At 42.3% G+C, this 21,846-nt stretch overlaps 2 protein-coding genes across 4 annotated transcripts in view; one reads left to right on the top strand and one right to left on the bottom strand.

Annotated features, from left to right (window-relative positions):
• Positions 1 to 2,233: 2,233 nt before the first annotated feature.
• The window catches only part of gpn1 (GPN-loop GTPase 1), a 26,312-nt gene continuing 6,699 nt past the window's right edge, over positions 2,234 to 21,846 (top strand). Inside the window, exons 1-12 of one of the 3 annotated variants that reach the window (XM_087141838.1) lie at positions 2,234 to 2,440; positions 4,259 to 4,352; positions 5,818 to 5,962; positions 6,859 to 6,937; positions 7,740 to 7,834; positions 8,336 to 8,381; positions 8,972 to 9,118; positions 10,226 to 10,308; positions 11,013 to 11,052; positions 11,472 to 11,580; positions 12,612 to 12,701; positions 13,015 to 13,255. In XM_087141838.1, the coding sequence (XP_086997964.1) occupies positions 2,276 to 2,440; positions 4,259 to 4,352; positions 5,818 to 5,962; positions 6,859 to 6,937; positions 7,740 to 7,834; positions 8,336 to 8,381; positions 8,972 to 9,118; positions 10,226 to 10,308; positions 11,013 to 11,052; positions 11,472 to 11,580; positions 12,612 to 12,701; positions 13,015 to 13,058 (1,137 nt within the window). In that variant the 5' untranslated portion in view covers positions 2,234 to 2,275 and the 3' untranslated portion in view covers positions 13,059 to 13,255. Of the gene's footprint in view, positions 2,441 to 4,258; positions 4,353 to 5,817; positions 5,963 to 6,858; positions 6,938 to 7,739; positions 7,835 to 8,335; positions 8,382 to 8,971; positions 9,119 to 10,225; positions 10,309 to 11,012; positions 11,053 to 11,471; positions 11,581 to 12,611; positions 12,702 to 13,014; positions 13,256 to 13,769; positions 18,653 to 21,846 lie in introns of those variants that run through there. The other 2 variants (XM_087141837.1, XM_087141836.1) reach the window with 2 other exon arrangements.
• Positions 14,362 to 21,846, bottom strand: part of LOC110984923 (uncharacterized) — a 13,812-nt gene continuing 6,327 nt past the window's right edge. Inside the window, exons 10-12 of the mRNA XM_087142474.1 lie at positions 20,036 to 20,164; positions 18,661 to 19,257; positions 14,362 to 18,400 (exon numbers count right to left, since the gene is read on the bottom strand). Coding sequence (XP_086998600.1) covers positions 18,380 to 18,400; positions 18,661 to 19,257; positions 20,036 to 20,164 — 747 coding nt within the window. The 3' untranslated portion in view covers positions 14,362 to 18,379. The remainder of the gene's footprint in view (positions 18,401 to 18,660; positions 19,258 to 20,035; positions 20,165 to 21,846) is intronic.

Raw genomic sequence — 21,846 nt, 5'->3', positions numbered from 1 at the left:
GTTTTAGTTGTTTTGGTCCAGTGATGGCAAGCAAATCAAATTAATAATTATCTGGTTCTTGAGTGTGAACTCACTTCAGTTTGAACCACGCCCACTGCACATGCACTGCGCATAGAGTTACCTGCATTGATCATAGGGTGCGTTCAATTAGCTTCCCTTAATATAGCAGTGTTGCACTCAAGGGAAGCCTCGAAATGAGAGTAATCGAACGCTGTAGTGTATTCGCCAAGGCATTCTGGGAAAAAGGTCAAGTCCCCGCCACATTCCATCATGTACGTCCATGCACGAACAGTCCCGTGACGTCATTACACTCTGGCAGCCTCCAGAGACCCGCTCACCAGCCGGGGTGATTGTGGCTGACACCAGGGCAGGCACGAAGATCCATTGTAAACTATGGGTGCGTTCGATTAGCTTACGCGTGGAAGTCAAACTTTCACTGAGCGTTCGCTTAGCCATTATGTGATCTTTGTGCCTGCCCTGGTGTCAGCCACCACGACCCTAGCTGGCGAGCGGTCTCTGGAGGCTGCCTGAGTGTAATGTCGTCACGGACGGACTGTCCGAGCGCTAGCATGGTCATGGACATGATGGAACGTGGCGGGGACTTGAACTTTTTCCCAGAATGCCTTTGCGAATACACTGCAGCGTTTGATTAGCCTCATTTCGAGGATTCCCTTGCGTGTAACACTGGTGTGTTCAGGGAAGCTAATCGAACGCACTCATCGTTTACAATGGGTGCGTTCGATTAGCTTATTAGCAAAATATTTTAATGGTATGTAAGATAAGGCCTTTTCCTAACGTGTTTTGTGAAAATAGTAGACCTACCAGAGTGGTCAAAACTAGTGATATTTGTGAAAAGCTCTTTTCTTAAGCGGTAGTTTAATTGATGCGATTACGTCGGATGCGATTTTTGAAGGCTCGAAACAAACTTTCGAAGTTTTCCTGAAGTTTTCAAAAGTGGGCTGTGGTAGAGGAAGGTGTGATGGTTTTAGATTTGCTGACGGTTTTGCGCTTTTTCTCTTCCCTATCGGACGCGTATGCATATCAGTCGACCTACTTGAACTCAGCACCGATTCCATTCATCCCACATAATTATAATCATACGAAGTTCCAGCCTTGTGAGCGTAAGAATTCAGTGACTCAGCAGGAACGAAAGACAAATACAAAAGTACAGTAAGTTAACATGAAGTTAATTACTGAAACAGAGGTCTATCAGTCATTAGAAAATTGCCAGGAAGATGTCGAAATTCACGGAATATTTCCCCACTTTTACATGTACTATACACGCATGAACAGTCGAAAATTTCCATGTACTTGTACATGCACATGCATAATTCATATACACGTCATTAGCCGCGGTACGCGTGTAGGGCGCAGTTTACCATACACAGTGGCCATGCAGGTGGCTTTGGATCGGTTCTGTGCATTTAAAACGCTTGTAGATCGCGCTCAGCTGCAGTGCAGTGTGCACAAGTGTCAAATGTAACTCATGGAAGTCGAACAATAACTCATAGAAAATGATCGTATTGTGAAGTTAGGATTCTGGCATGTCGTATGCAGTGTTTCACTGTTCTGGGATAACTTCTGAAACTGAGAAATTTAATGGAAAAAAAGACTAGTGATTGATTGAAAACGGAAATAATTTATCATCTTAGCAACCACTCTGAGGCTAAATTTCATATTTATCTAGCATTTCTTTTCATGATTCTGTAGTGCTTTATTCGGTTTATCCCATCATCTGACAAAGCACATACAAGAGTTTCAATGTGATCGTTTGTTAACTTTGTGGAAGGCTTCAAACCGAGAAGGCTCAACACGGAGGATCGGCATGTTGCTATAAGGACGTTTCCATATGGTTCAAGGGGTCCAGTCATGGTCCGGTCAAGTAATTCTGCCGCCAGCGCACTGTCACTGGTTGAAGTCGTTAATTTTCCAACAGTTGAATTGGGGTGAAACATGTTCGGTGTCTGAACCTTCGAAGTTTGACGCCGGGAGTCGAAATCGAGACTAACTTACAACAGATTGCAAAATTTGTTCCAAAACTCCCATTCTAGTTTCTAATTATTAGAAATGTTCATAAAGTTACACATTTTTGTTAATAGGCAATAGATTGGTTGCTGGATTTCCATTCAAACTCCCTTCTTTTGGAGTGAAAACAAAATTGTCCATCGACCGTTTTTGGACTCTTTGGTCTAGAGCTCGAGTGGAGAGCTCAGTTATCGCAAGCAGCCACGATACGTACAGCAAACCGAAGTTTGAAAAACACTACAATTTCAAGATGGCGGCGGCCATGCCAGAGAGCATTGAAAGGATGGAGAGTGTGGGGGGAACGGAATCGGCCGAATGTTCAACGACTCCAGCGGGAATGCATAACACGGATACAAAACCACCGTGCTTAATTGTGCTAGGAATGGCAGGCTCTGGAAAGACAACCTTTGTTCAGGTAATCACGTCCAAAAAAGGCGCGTGCAAGTTGATTCTGTCAGACTGGTCAACAAGCAACGACCATGATGAGTCGGTGTGAAGTTGGTTCCTCGTTCCTCGTTTGACGTTCGACATTCAACGTTGAACAAGTAACTGTTCCATATTCGAACGTTGAATAAGTAACCGTTTGACATTCAGGGTGCACTCGCCTAAATGGCTATGGAGTGCAACAGGGACAAAAAACAAACTGTTTCCAATATATGTTGATTTGAAGCTTTGCATGGTGAAGTCATGAGATGTATAGTACAATAGGCTTGCCGTTGCAGCATGGACTAAGTCTCTGAGAAGATGTGTGGTTATTAAAAGAACCAGTAAGTGCTGACTCGACTTTTCGGTCAGGATACTCTCGCTGTCCTTTGGAGAGGGTGCTAGACTCAAGACCTTAATTTCAAACAGGGAAAAACCTATTTCGACTCTGAATAGGGGTCTCACAACCTTTTGTCATGTTGGAGCATTTCTTTGTCTTTAAACCAGAGTAAAAAACGAATGAATTAAACCAAACTTTTGTACAATGAATATAAAACACCTAAACCCCATGCCCCGCCCAGAGATGATGTCATTGGTCTTTTGAATCGGGGAGGGACTCCTTCCATCTCGGCGTATGTGGTTCTTTGGTGTGGAACAATCCCCGGACACAAGACTTGCCGTTTAATAGATAGAACTAGAGGTTAATACTAAAAACGTCCTTTCTTTCATGAAACTATTTCACAGCATAGTGAAAACAGCTGTGATGAAAGTCTTGTCTCGGCGGTAGACTTCTCCGCTTGGAAACTACAGTGGAAAAATGAACGCCTCACACTAGACTTTTTGGCCATCGAAATAAAACACCCAATCCCGTGTTTTAGATGTGGAGGCTGTGGTTCATATGGAGGGTTGGTTTATAAAGGCATTCCGGATGGGTTGGGGTTTGAAACGGTATTCAATGCACAATGCACATTACCTCAAAGAATATCCAGTTGTCAACATTTATATAGCATACAAATATAAAAAAGTAATTTTGCACATCGAAGCATCATCACTTCTTGGACCCTGTGTGGGGTTGAATGGAATTGTTCCAGTGTCGTCCAGATGGCATAAACGCAGTACTTGGTCGCGGTTGCCTCCCATTTATCAAGGTCTAGGATTAAGCTCAATGGGAGGGAATGCATAAACGATTCGAGTCTGGATTCGTATACAAATGCCACATTGCACCCTGGGCCAATTTCATAGAGTTGCTTAAGCACAAAATTTGCTTAAATGCGAAAAAAACTTAATTGATAAATCAGGTAACCAGCCAAAACTCCATGTGATGTATATTATTTTGGCATCGTATTTAGCTGTTTTTTGGCTAGCATGACAATCAGGTAGAGTTTGAGCTGGTAACCTTTGTTTATTAAGCAAATCGTTTTTCCCGCTTAAGCAAATTTTGTGCTCAAGCAGCTCTGTGAAATTGGCCCTAGTGCACAAATACTATCCTGACTATAAGACTAGTCTGAAAAGAAGAGTTAACACCCTCCATATTTTCCCTGCAAAATTAGACTGTCCAGGATATGTTATTACTTTCAGATTGTTAATGGGTCACTGCAGGGAATAATATACATGTAGTGGTGTCTTTTCGTGGAATTCTTTCCAAAGTTTCATCAGGGCTTGATGGCTCCAATGGGAAAGAGAAAGTGCAACATTCCATACATATGTACCGGTAGGCCCTACATGTATCTCCCGCATTGACCTCTGACCTCTGTCAGTGCATTAACCAAGGATGTTTTTAACGTGGGGCCTTTGTGTGTTATGCCTACAGAGAATCACCGCACACTTGTATGCAAAGAAACAGCCACCGTATGTTATCAACTTGGATCCAGCCGTACACGAAGTGAGCTTTCCAGCAAACATAGGTGAGTTTCTTATAAAAACACTCAAGAGAGGGAGAATGGGCGCTAAAAAGAGTGAAAACCACTCCAAAAGTGTGAACTTTCCACTCTTCAAAGGAGCGGTATGAGAGACATCTCGAACAAAGAGTTGTCCTTTATGTGAGTCCTCTTTTAGACTGGTGTTCACTCGTTTGGAGTGGCTTTGAAAGAGACGCGCTCTTTTGGAGTGTGAGATTTTTGCCTTGAGAGACTTTCAAACTGACAGACAGGGTACTTGTACCTTATTGGAAGTTAGTGTCCTGATTGATTGGCAACAGAAAAAGAATAAAGTCTCCCAAACCTGTAATTACATACTTTCAGTGCGAGTGTATAACGTTTTAAGCACACTGTATGCACACACACACACAAATATTTTCCCTTTCAGTTATCGTACCTGTGCCAGACGCAGCAAAGTGCATCAGGAGAAAAAGTCTGATTCACTTTGATGCACTGGGCAATCAACGACAGTCATAGCAAACTAGCCATGTTGAGATAATGGGAGATACAATCCTGGACAAAACGGTTGGGACGCTTGGCAATAGACCCAGCATAGAAAGGGGGTCTGGGGGTTGGAGGCGTATCCTTGCAAGATGTGTCCAGCATTGTACATGTACTCTCATTGAACTATGCCACTGGTGGATTTTGTGGTGACTGGCAACCACAGACCCCCAGGCTGTCTGGCCTCTGGGAGAGTTGACCTGTTGGATCTTGTGGTGACTGGCAACCACAGACCCCCAGGCTGTCCGGCCTCTGGGAGAGTTGACCTGTTGGATGTTGTTGTGACTGGTAACCACAAACTCCCAGGCTGTCCGGCCTCGGGGAGAGTTGACCTGTTGGATCTTGTGGTGACTGGCAACCACAGACTCCCAGGCTGTTTTTCTGGGAGAGTTGACCTGTTGGAACTTGTGACACTGGACAGGCAAGCCACTTTGAGAAACGATGCAGACTGTTGGAGGGTTAGGGATAAGCCAGTTTCTGGGTGCTAATCAATCAGCGGGGGATTTTTTTACTTTGGAGCTGCCAACTACATGTTTTTCAAAAGAGGTGATTAGCAGTGGGCAAAAGAGGGCAGTCAAACTTTGATTGCATTCAAATTACCAGTAGGGAGCCATTCAGATGAAGCTAATTTATTCAGGATGTCATTGGCCATGAATATGAGGAGGGTTGCAGCCAATGGCAGCTTGTGAGTGATGATGAGATTTTGTAAAATAGACCCACAAGGACTGTTTGAGTGACTTATTTACATATTTGCATTGTTTAAAGCAAACTCCATATTCAAAGGGAGTTGACTAGCAGTTGAACTTTAGCTCACACCTCATCTTGCCCTATGTACAATGTAAAAAGTGGACTTGTTTTAGGGTTGATTTTAGTCTTCAACGTGATACACATGTATCTTTAGTGAATTTCGCTTCCCTTGTTTATTGGCTTAATTTTAATTTCTATTCTAAAGATATTCGGGACACCGTCAAGTACAAGGAGGTGATGAAGCAGTACGGATTGGGCCCCAACGGGGGAATCATGACATCCCTCAACCTGTTTGCCACACGCTTTGACCAGGTCATGGAGTATGTGGAAAAGCGCAGCCAAGAAACAAAGTAAGCCACATGACTTGAATGAACTCCTCGCACAGTCATGGTTTGTTGTCTGCTTCATGCAGAATAAAAGATGACGTGCTTGCACATTACAGGGGTGTGAGAATTCAGCTTTTTACCTTATTTCAGCTTTTTTTTGTTTAGATCATGACCCTGAATTTCAGCTGTTTTTATACACATGGTCTGTACAAACATTTGGGAACTTTTAACATTTCAGCTTGTTTAGCTGTTTTCAGCTTTAATTTAAGTGGCCACTCACACCCCTGACATGGATTATGCATGTACGGGTTCATATGCATTTTGGAGGGGACGGGCAGAGGACACATGACCAGTGTCCGTTTTACTACTGTCTTTACTGGAGAGTAACCCCTCCAGCAATAGAGTACCACAATAAGGAACAGAAGGAGCAGTTCAAAGGAACGGAGTACGTGCACATGTTGGTTCCCACGCTGGTTCTCACGATAATGCCTTTTACGCACATAATTGTGCGCGTGGTGTATGCACATGTATAGCTGATTGTTCGGGGCCCTCACAACAAAGATGACAAGGAAGAAAGGGGTGGGATGAAAACCCCGGATGAATTTATCCGGGAAAACACGCTGAATCAGGTGAGACCTGGAAACCGAATCTGCTCTCAGACCGAGGTTGAATTGGAACTCTGCCGGCACAGATGGGCTTAAGGCAAAGAGGGAGGCGCTGTGCCCATCAGATCCCGCGTAGGGGCCAGGTGCCAAGTTGAAACGATTCCCACCACCATCTCCGGCTGTTCTTTGCCAGCGAGGAGATACCCTCAAGTGTGGCGGGTAGAGCAAAGTTGCACGTACCAGTACCTTGTACCTTGAGTTACACACTATACATTGTACACGACCTCTGTGGTCTTTGATTTTGTTTATTTTCAGATACGTCATCGTTGACACTCCTGGGCAGATTGAGGTGTTTACATGGTCAGCCTCAGGAGCAATTATATCTGAGACAATGGTAAGTTTGGAGGAGGGGAGTGGTGCCTGTGGTAATGAGACACCTGTCTGAAGCAGCCTGTCATGAAGCTGAGTCAATTTCAATAAATATTTAATCTGGGACCGTCCGTTTGATAAAGTTTTGGCTATTTGGTTGTTGTAACAAACTCTTACCAGTACATGTACATGTACCTCTGAGTTTCTGGACAGGGGTGGTCCTGTCGGAGGAACAATCACAAAGAGAAATCTGTGGACCAAGAAATCCGCTAAGTGATCCTACACTGTGAATGTCACACTTTGTGTAAATTCACTGTCCGGAGACAATTTTTTTATGGGATAACTGTACGATTTCATATTTCCCATTGACGTTTTGTGTTCTCTGTTACATCTACAAGTTTATATACAGATATGTATGCAGTATTGTTTTCCAGTACTTTGGGTGAAGCACTTTGGGCAAAGTACTTTGGCGAAGTACTTTTGGGCGAAGTACTTTTGGGCGAAGTACTTTGGGCCAAGTACAGGTACTTTGGGGCGAAGTACTTTGGGCGAAGTACAGGTACTTTGGGCCGAAGTACTTGTGGCGAAGTACTTGGGGTGAAGTACTTTGTACTCAAGCACCTGAAACATACATGTATAAGCTAGGGAATTTTGTACTACCATTTAAAATGATTACTATTTTGTAGCTTGACATCACATCAGGTAATTTACGTGTAACCTGAGTCACCTCTTATACCCCTTGTACAAAATGCCCAAACGTCACAAAAACCTCCCAACTCCATCAAAAGAATTGTCTGCTTTACTGATGGTCAACCTGTTTTGTTCAGGCGGCGTCCTTCCCAACAGTAGTTGTGTATGTGATGGACACCGCACGAAGTGTCAACCCGGTCACGTTCATGTCCAATATGTTGTATGCCTGCAGGTGAGTTGACTTCGTATGATGAATGAATGTATGCTCTATCAGGAATGTAGTGGGTCATGCATACCTTGTAAACTCCCTCTGATCCTACGAACTCCATCTGGAGAATTCAGAGGATTTTGTAGGAGTTATGCAGGAATTATTTGATAAAGACCCCCCCATCTAGCTGTACAATGTGGAATCTGTTGCCTAAATCAAACAAACTTAGACTGCATGTATTTGAGTCACATGACCTACATGTAGGTGTGTAAATGACGGGAATTCCACTCATTTTCAAAACTGTTAAAAATTTTCCATTTCATTGTGATGCTTGTAAAGGCTACAATTCAAGAATTACCCCTTTCCTCATTTTTGTATTGCTTTTTGAAATGCCTATTGCCAAATGGACAGTGGTTTGCTGCAGTAGATGCCCGGACATCCATAATGGACACCGTGCATTATTTTAGATGGGTAGCTACATGTACCTAAACTTATGCAGTTCAATATTTTGTTTTCCTTTGCCAGCATTCTATATAAGTACAAACTCCCCCTGGTAGTAGCAATGAACAAGGTAGGCAAAGTGCATTAGGATTATTTCTATTGAACACTGCCGTTGGCATTGGACAAGGGTTGTCGTAAAAGAAAAGTGCATTGCACAGACCTTTTAACAGTGTGTAAAGACTGTAGCATTCGGCAAAGTGAGAGATTTCGTATTCTTAAAGAGCACCAAAGTCAATATGCCACGTGCACTGTTATGTGTAGAAAAGACATTAGCCTAAGAACCAGAATGTGAACCAACATGCTCGCACACTCTTGTTTGTTTGCACCTTAGGCGGTGTCCGAAACGGGCTTCCATAGCTACGGCTAGGTCTATTGTCTACGCGTCTCCACCCATTTCTAATGGAGTGAAGACCTAGACCTACATGTAGCTCTAGACAAGAGAGTCGGATGCAGCCTTACTTTCCGGTTCAAATGACGTATTGCCTCTATACTCTCTTGCCCACAATTCGACCTGCATTCAGCCAGGGGTTCCAAAACCATGAGCCGAAGAGCCAGACATAGATTCGTTAAATTGGGGATTGAAAACTGTTTATATCATACAGTGGCATTACAATTTACCTGGTTTAATACATGTACATTGGACTGCACTCTGCCGGACAGGTGGACATCGTGGACAGCGAGTTTGCCTTGGAGTGGATGCGAGACTTTGAAGCCTTCCAGGATGCTTTGAATCAGGAGACATCCTACACCTCCAACCTGACGCGGTCCATGAGCCTGGTCTTGGATGAGTTCTATCAGAATCTGAGAGTCCGTAAACCTCAAATTCCTCGTTTGATGACTGACTCGGTGTCAGTGTGTAGCTTATGCCCTCTGCTTGGCTATTGAAAAGTCAGTAAATTCAGAGACACTGTTGCCGATGCAGCCAAGAGAGATAATCATATGTCTTAATTGAAGCAATATGGTACATCCATACATATACACCCCTCAAATATGATATTTATTGACACTTTTATACTCTTACACCCTTCGTGACACTCGTGCAGTTTGTGTGGAGGTACATAAGACCAAAATTTGCACAGGACAAAACGATTGAAGTAAAACTTACTTCTATTCAATCTTACATCTATTTAAACATACATGTTTTCTGGCAAAAGCCTGATCTCTGGCTTTATCATGGAAAATGCCAGTTTAATCCGGGCGATTCACAGTAGTGCGCCTTCAAGAGTTTGCAACGCGTGGCCAGTCATGATGCACGCAATCTGTCAGCCAAATGCGTGTTTGAAAAGGGTCAACAGATTTTGCGCATTGTGATTGGCCGAGGCGTTGCATACTCCCGGAGGCGCACAATTATGAATCGCCCGTATTTCAGGCTTAAACGGGCTACTGGCACTTTCAGGCTTCTCTGATGGGATTTGCAGGATCTGGACAAGACCCTGACTACATACCATCCATGATTCTATGCCCTGCTGAGAAGTATCCACTATCGGCAAAACATGAAACGTGCTTATCTGTATGCCCTCATGGACTTGAGCATTGCATAGTATTGCCATTTTGTAATTTTTTTTTTCCTTCTGCAAACCAGCGGCAGTTGGCCTAAAGTTCCATAAAGTTTCCATAAAGATGAGTTCATACTCCAAGCAAAAATGAAATGAGTTTGAAATCACAAAATATCTGCGTTGAAATTCGTCTGAATTGAATGCGATCAATTTTTGTGAGTTTGCAGCACAAAAAAGTTGCCTTGTCCAAACCATGCTCATGTTCATTTTTTTGTTAAGCATGAATCAGCCTTCTTGAGCGTGATTTCCCATTTCTGGTTTCATGCACCGAGTTTAGAGTCTTTATAAATACACGTCAGTGCAGGGCACGACACCTGACATAAAAGTGTGGTTTTCTTTGTCCTACACTTGTTGCCAGGCTGTGGGCGTGTCTGCTGTCACTGGCCAGGGACTTGACGAGTTCTTCAAGGCCGTCCAAGAAGCAGTCAGTGAATACGAAACGTGAGTAAAAACTATCCATTCCAGGTGGGACCAAAAGAGGGCGTCATACCGGGTCCCTCAGTGGCAACCCAGTATGCGCGCACAGGTTTACATGTATGTGCATTTTGTGCGGAATGCACTGAGCAAGCAAAACCAAATTTCTTTCTGAGTATCCGCCCCGAGCTGAAGTGCACCCCCATCGGCGAAAGAAAGACAGGTGGTCACAAGCGGGTTCTTGCACACGTTCTGTGTGTGGGCAAAGACCATACATGCAGGAATAAATTAGTTTAGCGTACTCAGCGTGCTTCGCGTCAAACGCGTATATACTTGCGCGCCTCATGGCGTGCCTATGCAGTGAGCACTAAAAAAAGCCCTCTTTTGTTCCGCTCGGAGCAGATACACTCTTGCCGTGCGCATCAAGCGCATTGAGCGCGTGCACATGGGTGGTTGAGAAAACGTCCCACCATTCTCATTTCTTCCTTGCCAGTGTGGGTGCACTGCAGCTTCAGGTGGATAGGGTCCGATCAAAAGAGGTTCAAGTACCGTTTGATCACATTGTTTTCCCAAGATCTGCGACTGTCCCCTCGGCCCCTCCCTCACTGTGCTTCCACAAATCCACATAGTGAAAATGACAGGTTCCCTTCAAAATCCTATGATGCGCCCTTTGGACTGGTTTGCTATGTTTGCCTGAAATTCTCATGTGGTTTTTTTAATCTTGATTGCAGGGAGTACAAGCCGGAATATGAAAGAATTAAGAAAGAACAGGTGAAACTTCCAAATTATCTGTGAAAACAAAACAGCAATGAAGGAAGATGTGCTGCAGATTGTACAATTTGCCACAAAAATCTCTACTTTTTTGAGCTAACTTGAAATTCTTCATCAGCATAAATGAAATGAGCCTTTAACCCCTTCACGACTGAATTATTTTGACCACGACTGCTGGCCTGTGGCATGCCCTGAATGGAGGGCTTTGTCCAGCAGCAGGCCCCATTGAACCAGCAGCTGCATGGTGAATAGACTGTATGTAGCAGTCATCCATAGCGAAGGGATTAATGTACCTGTTTTCATTGCTGTCATCTCTGGTCTTAGGTTTCCAAAATTTAGAACATTAACCTCCCTTTCAGATCAGTTTGACTGACATCTGATAAAGGTCGGCTGAAATGTTTACTCTATTTCTGTTGCAGAGGGAAGCAGAAGAAAAGAAGAAACAAAAGCAGTTACAAAGGTTACAGAGGGATAAGGGCAAAGGTCAAAGTATCACACTGCCTGGGTCTCCAGCTGCCATGGCAACAGGTATACTCTTTGTGACTTCTATTTCTTTATCAAAGCTTTCAAGGCAGAAGGCCTGATGGTCCCAATCATCTGGTACAGTGTGTGTGTGTAGACTGTTAACATTGGGACTTTGCAACTTGCATGTCTTGAATGATTTGGTCATTTCAGATGGTAAGTAGGTGGAACCAGTTTGTGATCGTTTTGTACTCCATATTATATCCAAGTATGTCGTTAATGTCAGCAGAAAGATTCTGTTAGGATCGAAATGTCAGGCGCTCCATATTTGTGATTTGTTTTTTAGGTCACTGTAGTCAGCAAGCAGTTTGCAGCAGTTTTGTATTACATACCTGTATCTCTGGAATGTCATTTTTAATACGGTTTAAAATAAGCATGAATCAATTTACGCATATTTGCTCTGACTGAAAGTTGTAGGTTTAAATGGTATGTTAATATGCAGTTATGGCATATGTGTGGGTCATTCTATAATTTCAGGGTCCAAAAGTTTGACATTTTTGTGTCCTTGTTACACCTGACCTGTGTAATCAGACATGGAAATATCACTGAAATTGATTTCAAACTATTTTCATTCGTTTGGCAGGTAATTTGCATTAATTCATCACTCTTGGAAATTAAAGAATTTGTTCTAAACGTACAAAATTGTGTGTCAGATATGACCGAGACACAAATAAAAATTGGACCCCTAATTTATAGAATGACCCACGTCCTCCTTTTTGAGCAGGTAACTATCCATGAAGAGAAGACTTAATCAGGAAGAGGTCGCTGAGCCTAATAAGCTCAAGCTTGTGACTGGCTTGCTGATCGTAACTAAACTACACCATATAATAAAAAATGATTGATGTTTAATGGATGAATATATGTCATAAGATCCATGTAGTCTGAATCAGGAAAGAGGAAAATACGGTGTAATTTTGGGGCAGACAAATGAAAATCGTCTTGAGATATAAAGCAAGATGGAATAGTCATGACATTAAGTTGGATGTTTCTGAAAATGGAAATTGCCCTTCTTCATCACTCTGTCCATTTTCCTTCAGATGCAGGTGAAGTAGAGAGGACTTCCATCGCTCTTGGCTTGGGCATCAAGGAGGATGAAGATGACGGTACCGACGAAGACGACAAAGATGGTAATGCTGTGTGTACATGCCGTGCGTAGAGTGAGCACTAGGGTTAGAGGTGTCTGTCCCCGGGAACGATCCAGACATCATCCATGCCAGCAAGGTTACGTCTGGGTAAAGCTATTCTCCCTGTTGGCGGGACAGATGTATCCCCATACATGCGGTTTGGGTACTAGCACAGACGTTCATTCGTTCATTACTTACATGTAAATATCCATTTATTTCTGTACGTTGTACCTGTACTGGACCGTTGATCATTTTTTATGGTCACAGCACATGATGAATATTCAGTTATCATTTTTATTCAACATTATTATTGCAGAAAATACGCATCATCAGGGCCTCAAGAATCTAAAAACGGAGTAATAGCAGAGCAGCCTACTTGCCCCTGGCCACTTCTCTGTCACGCAATGCTTCTTTGGCTCTTTAAAGATGTGCGGCTAGCAAATATATTCTGCCCTAGATCAAGCCTCTATTGCCCCTCCCCTCCGGAAGTGGAGATGAATCACAGTACTAGCTTTGGAATTTCAGGCTATTCATGGTGAAAGACAGCAATAGGTGGAAAGGCTTGCCCTAGCACCATGCGGAGGAATATATCTCTTTTGAGTATGAGTGGTTCTGAAAAGAACCGGAAGTATACTCGCGCATTCCTTCACAAGGTGCTACCACAAGCCTTTCCACCTAGTACTAACGTTATCAGAAGGGTGCATCTGGTGATGCAGTTCTTTCCCATCTAGAGGGGAGTCTAGAATGGAAATATCTTTGGCTCTTTTTGCCAAGAAACTTAGATTATCCCGTCAAATGAGCCATTCACTCTCAATACTGTCTCACCCACAGTGTCATTTTTCATAAGGACGCCAAACGGAGAGATGCTTTGAAAGAACTTAAACAGCTGGCCCTTCAGAATGCAAACTGAAACCACAAAACTGGTTAAAATATTCATATTGCAGGAAATGGTCACAAATGTCCATCAATAAAAAGCATATACCTGAAAGATTTGTTGGTGTGGTGGGGGAAAAGTCCTCTGCTTGCCTCATGGTTACATTTTAAATTTCTTGTTTTCGTCTATGGGAACAGAAGAGGAAGAGCTGAGAGAGGCGGAATCCTTCCGGAGGTTTCTACAGAGCCAGGGAGCGCACCCAACCAGCCAGAGTGCAGGAGATGTCAAGCCGGGGACATGACAGACAGAGAGCGTAAGTTCATTCATGGGGAGAACAGGACACCGAGGAAGGGGTGTACCCTCCTAGGGCTTCCTCTAGGGAGCGGTCACAGAAAAAATTCTTTTATAGCATTAGTTGAGTCTGTTTCTAGTCACCCGAAGGACGGGTGTTGCATTTGACCTCAGGTGATTACCCGGGCTGTGATTGGTTATGTGTAACAGCTGATGTCCATCAAAGGATCTATCTATGGTACACTGCAACTTAACGTCCATAAGACCAGTTACACAGTTTCTTTATATTCTGTCTTTGGAGATGGTTTCTAATACCCATCCTTTACAGGGTGCAAACATAACGCATCCAAATGCCAGTCAAAAGTCCTTGTTGAAGTGGTCCCTAGGACCAGTCGAGGCATATTTCCTAACAATGTGGAATATTTCTACATGTATTTATTCCACCACTGTGTTTTAACTTCGACGCAAAGAATTGGAACTCAGTAGTAAGCCAGTGGGTAGATTTTAAAAGAGACATTTCTTATTCCAACAGTTGACAACTCTTTTTATAATTAGCAGCGTTGTATTACAGTCCATCATTAGTCCATCACAAGTCATTGAGTTTTAAGCCAATTCGCAAGAAATTCAAAGGAGCTGTAACAAAAGTATTCTGTTGTCATCGCTCACCCTGTTACTTGTGACTGGCCTTGTGAAGGGACTTGTGACGGACTCGAATACAACACTGGTAATTGGCTTGTATACGCAAGAGAAGGAAATCAGACAGCGTCCTAATATTGACCCTTAAATTGCCAAAATGGCCAATTTTTTCAGTGAAAAGCAGCTGACTGTCTTTCGCATTGACCTTCTGCAGACAGAAAACCCATGTGTGAAGCAGACCCTTTATTAATTCAATTCAGTACTGCTTGGTGGTAAATATTATGCTAGCTTTACACTTATGAAGGTTTTTGATTATGTGTAAAAAGTGTTGCAACATCAAAGTTTGTTCATCAGTGCAAAGTCAGTGCTAACTACATGTACCTGAAATAAGGGTGTAACCAATTTCTTCACAATCGAGTACATGATGCTTGCTCTGCCATATTCCCGTAATATAATCAACCGTTCATCAACCAGTTGTACATCGCTACATGAAACACATCGCCAAAATGAAAATAAACCTTTTTCACTCATTGATGCACTAACCAGATTGAGATTATTCTAAACCGATGTACAGACGTGTAGATGTGTGAACCTTACTTATACATGCATTGATTTTATAGTGGATGTTTAGACCTTCACCACCGCGCATTTATGAACACGGTACACTCAGCGTTGTCCGAAGGATTGTGAAAAAAGTCACAAGTTTACGGGCATTTCCACAGTGACTTGCGTCCATTTTGAAAGTTTTATTACCAGACATGTACTGAAATAAAGCAGTTGAAAATCCTTTTACTGTGTACAGCAACCTGTACCTACTGACACTTGCTATAAAACAACAAATTATTTCAATAGATAATAAGGCGTTTATTACATTTTAATAACAACATGACTCGCTTTACAAAAAATGGAAAGCAGCAAAATCAGCGTGACTCGCGTTGCCATGACTTGCGTGATCTCAAACTTGGCAGAGATTATGCACACATTAACATGAATGTGTGCTTTCTTATAGCAGTGACTGACATGGGGCATGGTTTATTGATGCCCCCAATGGAGAGTAAACATGTAACAAAATGTCACATGAAATGTTACATTTTAGGTCTGTAAATTGCTGCAACAGTCACTCATGCTAAGAGGCTCTTTGAACAGTGCACCCCTTAGGCCTTTTGAGTAGGAACCATCCTCAACCCTCTAAAATCCTCCAAAATTTCTTGAAAATAATTTTTGGAGGTGTGCCTACTGCCTCATAATCCTTCCAAATCCTCCGGCAATTCCTGTCGTTATGCTGAAGCAGTGTTAATGGCATTCTTGAGCTGGTGCGGTTAATTCAAAAGAAATATCAGGCTACATTAGTGCTTGACTAAGCACAAACAACATAAGGTCAAATCCACGACCTTCAAGCATGGGATCCTTCACAATCAGCCATGCACTTTTGTCATTCACCCTCAATCCTCCAAAATCCTCCAAAACTGCCGGAAGGATTTTGGAGGATTGAGGAGGGTTAGGGTTAATAACAGCTCTCTTGAGCAGCACAAACAGCTCCGTTTTTATTCCGGCTCTGTTGCACAGTGTAAAGCCTTTCTTTACAGTTAAATAGCTCTCTCGAAGAATAAACAATGCTGTTCAAAAGTACAGCTAGTATTCAGCTCTCTCAAAGAATAAACAACTACAACCTGTATGTTATTATCAAAAGCGCAGCTACTGTACAGCTCGCTCCCACAGTACAGACCTCTTGTCAGAAGTATAAAGTTCTATTTGACAGTTTTAAGTTCCGCACATTGACAGCTCTCTCAACTCCATTGATTATCAAATGCACAGCTCTTTTAAGTTGTGTAAATCACAGCTCTCTTCAAAAGTATGCAGCTCTCAAAGTTAAGTTTATAATAGTTACAAGTCACAACAGTGTACAGCTTTGTTGATTATTAAGTACACTGCTCATCTTTTTAAAAGTATACAGGAAATTCCAGAAGTTACGGGTCCATTCTTTTCAAGTCCCCGTCGCAGCTGACATTTGATTTTGTAAGTTCACAACACTTGTTCTAATTTCCAAGAGTGATGAATTAATGCAAAGTACCTGCCAAACAAATAGTAATGGTTTGAAGTCGATTCCGGTGATATTTCCATGTCAAATAACAAAAGTCAGATGTAACAAGGACACAAAAATGTCACACTTTAATGTCTGGAATTACCCGTACAGCTTTGCTTGACTGCATTGTACGTGTATGCCAACAGTTCATACGCCTCCTCAATATATACATCTAGTGTGCAGCTCTCTTGAATAGTTCTTTACATGTATTCAGCTCTCTTTAAAGGAAACATGCAGTGAAAATCCAGCGCAGCTTATTTTCACCCAAATCATTTTGAGCTACAAAAATACAGGCAAGATTTAAATACTTTCATTTGACGTATTAAACATGAATGTGGTATTTTTCCATTCAAGAAAATCCTTCTATCAATAGTTTTGCTAGGGCATTAGTTTGCTTTATCACACAAGGCACTTTTTGTCAAAAAGTATTTTAAAAAATGCAAGAAGATTGTCCTTAAAAATTACTTACTAACAAAATTTGAAGAAATATCTGCCATTTCTATTGTCCAGACAGGTTGCTATACATGGTCAAATAATAATCAAAAAGTGTCACTAAATGTACATTGTACCCGGTAACTCCAAGAACAAATGTAGAAAAATGATATACATGTACATTTGTGTAAACAGCTATGAAGGCACTATATGGATGACATCCGCTTTGGCCCATAAATTTTCATCTGCGCAGAACAAAAATGTTGACATTTCCCTGCTTCAAAGAAGGTGAAAATTCATACATTGCAACAACTTGTACAGCCCATAATCAAATGCATATCCCCATTTTAGTAGTGCAAAGGTCTCTTCGGAAATACATGTATTCAGCATATGAAGAATTCTCTGTGCGAAACGCGCAGTCAGAATTACACAAAAATATAAAGAAGTCAGACAAGAACTTGCACCTCCTTTTCCAGGTATGTCAGCCTTCTTGAATACAGTCGACTCTCATTATTACGAAATCCCCAGGTCCATGTAAAAACATTCGTTGTATCCTAAATTCGTGTAGATCTCTTCAGAAATATTCAGCTTTCCCACTTTGTCTTCTTTCGACTGTGTGCAACTCTATTAATAGTGCCCAGCCTTCTTGAATAGTGCCCAGCCTTCTTGAATAGTGCCCAGCCTTCTTGAATAGTGCCCAGCCGTCTTGAATAGTGCCCAGCCGTCTTGAATAGTGCCCAGCCGTCTTGAATAGTGCCCAGCCTTTTTTAATCCACTTGCTGATTTAAATCAGCCTTTTTCAATCCACTATTCATGATTTTTACCTTTAACAACAGGAGAATGTCAAATGACTTTAAGCATGAAGCAAAACAATAAAAAACTGTATATTTACAGCAAAACATTTGACAAAGTGGAAGGATAAGACTTCTCTTCTGCATGCATTTACAATCATACATGTACACGTATAGGTACTTGTCTCCTTTATTTAATAGTATTCAAGTTGCATTTGTAATCAGTCCTTATTGCTTATTCATTTTAGCCATTTTTGTCTACCATCTTCACATAGTTACATGTACATGCGCACACACCATAACTGTGTGCTTGGTAATGCAGCAGTCATTGGTAGTCTGAATTAGAGGAAAGGCACGGGGCATTAAGCAACGTTGCATTACTCCTCAAAACACTTTAGTCTGTGTGTCTGCTTACTTTCCAGTTAGAAATGTTTTTAAAATAGCACTTTCACTTCGCAGAAGTCTTCATGTTATTCAAATTGTCAGTACAATTTCATATCAGCCACGGTGGGTGTTCTGGTGTTCTTCCATTCAGCATGTTCACTTGGATCCCCAGTCTCCTGAGACTGCTGCTTTAAGTCTCCTTCGTTTTGCTCTGTAGAATGGAAAGGAAGGAAAGAAGCAACAGACTCCTTTAAGTCACATCTCCAGTATTTTTCAATTTTTGAAACTCTATGGTCTACATGTAGTCTTTGTTGAACTTTTGTTGGAACTTTGTAATAGATTAGGAAATCATTTGAGGATTGAAGGCAATACAAAACATTTCAAATTCATCTTTGATTTCACTTCCCCGATAATTGACACCGGAAATTAAAATGGCAGTGATTCACTAGGGAAAGAAAACTGATTCCTTACTTTTTGTCTGTGCTTCTTTCCTCCATGGCTTCTGCTCCTGCTCCTGCTCGACCTCTGACCTTTGCCCTTTCTCCCAGAATGCCTCTCCTTGGTGGCATCGTCCTTGTAGTCATCACCCTCGGAGCTCCTGTTGCTGTGCTGCGAATCAATGCTATCGCCTCGTGGACTATATCCAGATGGACCGGGATTGCTCTCATTTGCTTCACTTGCCCAGTTTCCACGGCTACCATCTCTTCTGTGGTAACTGCCACGTGAACTCTGACCTCCAAACCCAGCCCTTGACCTATCCATAGCTTGATGCTGTACCTCATAGAAGCCATCTCGGAGACTTCTCCTCTCACTGCCATAGTAACCATCACTTCTTTCAAAGCCACCTAGGTCCCTTCTCAAGTCTCTTGTTTCTGGAATAGAAATAGGCCCCCTCCCTATTGAGGGGGCGGGGCCTGGCAGGGCACGGTGAGGTTGGGCCGAGAAGCCAGCCATCCTGGGGTGAATGTACTGAGGTTGGTACATGTCCTGGCTATAATTCATGGAGTAGGGGAGCTCATCCAGTGGCATGGGATGCACCCTGGAGCCCCTGTAATCCCTCCAGTCCATCTGAGACAAAAAATAGGATGCAAAATATTGAGGATGTAGTTGTGAAGACCATACTAGTAACCTTGTCTGAGGATTTACCGGTTCACTTGTCAAATTTTCCTTTCGACATTTGGATTTGAAGTTCTACTGTTCACATAAATGAATTCAGATTTCCTTTCCTAATGATATGGAAAATGTTAACTTTCTCTGGCTTTATTCTTTGCCTACTCCTAAAAAACAGTATTTAGCATCTCATGTCTTAAACGACAGCCCTGTCCAGTTCATTGCACTAAATATTTTGTTCAGCTGATCTAAAAATTTGCTTTGGGACAAAGCTCTACATCTTACTTTCTTTGCCATTTTAATTTCTCTTACTATATCCAGTATCACAAAAGCTTGTGAAACGTCTTTACACACATGTTAACTTTGTAGTCCTCAGACCACGTGAGTTGCTCCAAATGAGGTTAAATTTTCACTTGTTGATGATACCTTTAAGTTTGATATTTGATAATTATTATTACAAAGTGTGGCACAATTTTTCTTTTACAAGATGATATATTGTTACATGCATATTAAAGTGCCAGTATTTGATAAAGTACATGAACATGTACCCTACCTGTGGTTGGTGCTACAGAGGCATGGCATGGGGTCATCTTTATAATGTCTTGTCATAGCCAAAGCCACAGCCACTAAGTATTAGCCACAGGAATGGCCTTCGTCATCCATATACAGTACTATCAGCTGTGGGTATAGCCGTTGACACGAGTGGATGTCGCAACATTTGAGGGACTTGTCTTACCATGAATGGCATGCATGTCATGTCTACACTGGGACTGCTCCCACTGACGGTTGAGACGTGGCGTTTCTTCCGTCGTTTCTCTTGAGAATCTTCCTCTGTGGACCTTCTTTCTTCCGAGTCCCTGATAATCTGTAAGGGAATGATGAGCTTTTTTATCTGGTTCAATTTTTGGCAATAGTAACATTTCCTTAAAAAAATTTGTGTACATGTGTATTGGTGTCCAGTTACTCAGAGTCACGTCCAGGCTATGGTATGTTGGGGATATAGTCCTGTCAGAATCATGTGTCTGTAGGCTTTCCTATTTACATACACATATGCACATGTAGCGGGGGAACTCTGCTACTTCATGTACAGCCCATTTTTGGAAGATCTGTTTGACCCCTCTCTGGGATGCGTTTGTTTCTCCCGGATCCATGGTGTGATTTCTTCGAGCCCTTACTACGGTAGATGGAATTTATTTGAACAATAGCAGGAGTCAACACCCTGCTAACCCGTGTAGACCTAGATGTATTATGTGCATTAATTATTAATGCCCCAGCAATCCATAATTCTTGGTGTACCTGCCACTGTGATCCATGTCCACAATCATGTACTGTACCAAATTTTATGAATAGGATTATCCCATCTCATCACCCTGCCAAGGGGAGCTGGATGGCCGGGAAATTGTGCAGGTACAATTGTGCAATCTTGCCCAAAAAGCCATCCTTTAAAAGGTGTTTGAAGGAGGGTATCCCTACTGGAGGCCAAGAGAACAAAATGATGGCATGTATTGACCCGTGCTGTAAGGAGCCCAAATGGGGTTTTACGTGTTGGAACTGCAACAGTTCCATTGTAGTGGCCTGACATGCCTGAAGCATGAATGGTGCATGTGTTGTACGGACAAATATACAGTCCACTCTCAAAACGAAGAACACTGCAAATCAGTATTCTAAAGAGCATTTTTCTGCGAATCCTAATATAGATTGAATTCTGCTGTTTTTCATTATTTTTCCACTCCTTTCATAACAAATTCCTGGTTATATAAACAAAGCAAGTTTTCTGGTCCCCGCAACTTTGGTATAACGAGAGTCAAGTGTAGTGAAGCAGGACAGGGTCTTCTGCTTGCTCCGAGTTTACCACTCACAGATAAGGTGCAGAAGGTTCCCTGGGCCTGTTGGTTTTACTTTGAACCGGATCTCAATCTGATATCGTTGGTTCACTGACACCAGAACCGACCCACTAATGGATAGAATAAACCAGCAGTTTGACCTCTGATCGAGATACATATCTCTGTGAAACAAACGGGCCCCAAGTGGCACTTTCCTCAGCTGACGATTCAGCGAGCTCTGAATTGAGTGCTCAACTTTTGCAGGCAAAATGTGCTCAGGATAATTGTGATTCAGTTTCAAGGTGTTTATAAACGAGATTACATGAGTAATAATCATGCGGGGTTTTTTTTAATGTGCACTGCACACCTGTGAACATTAGAAAGTCAAGAATCAGTACTCATTTTACAAGCCCTTAGCAAAACAAGCAGTTGCACAAGAGAAGCTATTTCCCTGTACATGGCAAATAGCGCCCTCTGATTCAGAGAGTTGCAACATGAGCGTCTCCGTTGTTAAAACCAATATGGTGGACTGTGCGTCAGTGCACATGGACAGTTAGCACAGAATAGTTGCATGCTGTACTGCACACATAACGAACAGCCATTTTGAGTCCGAGGTCTAAAATTGGGACTACTCTCTCCCTACTGTATAGAGCTCTGCTCTGATTTGTGCTAGAATGCCCTCGTTTGCCAAGATATTTTTATTTTTCTCAGATTTTTAACTGTT

Source organism: Acanthaster planci, linkage group LG10, assembly GCF_054643075.1.
Source record: "Acanthaster planci isolate LZ-2023a linkage group LG10, COTS_SCS, whole genome shotgun sequence".
Classification (NCBI taxonomy): Eukaryota; Metazoa; Echinodermata; class Asteroidea; order Valvatida; family Acanthasteridae; genus Acanthaster; species Acanthaster planci.
The sequence above is the reverse complement of the archived record's forward strand: the minus strand, read 5'-3'. Positions and strand labels throughout refer to the sequence as shown.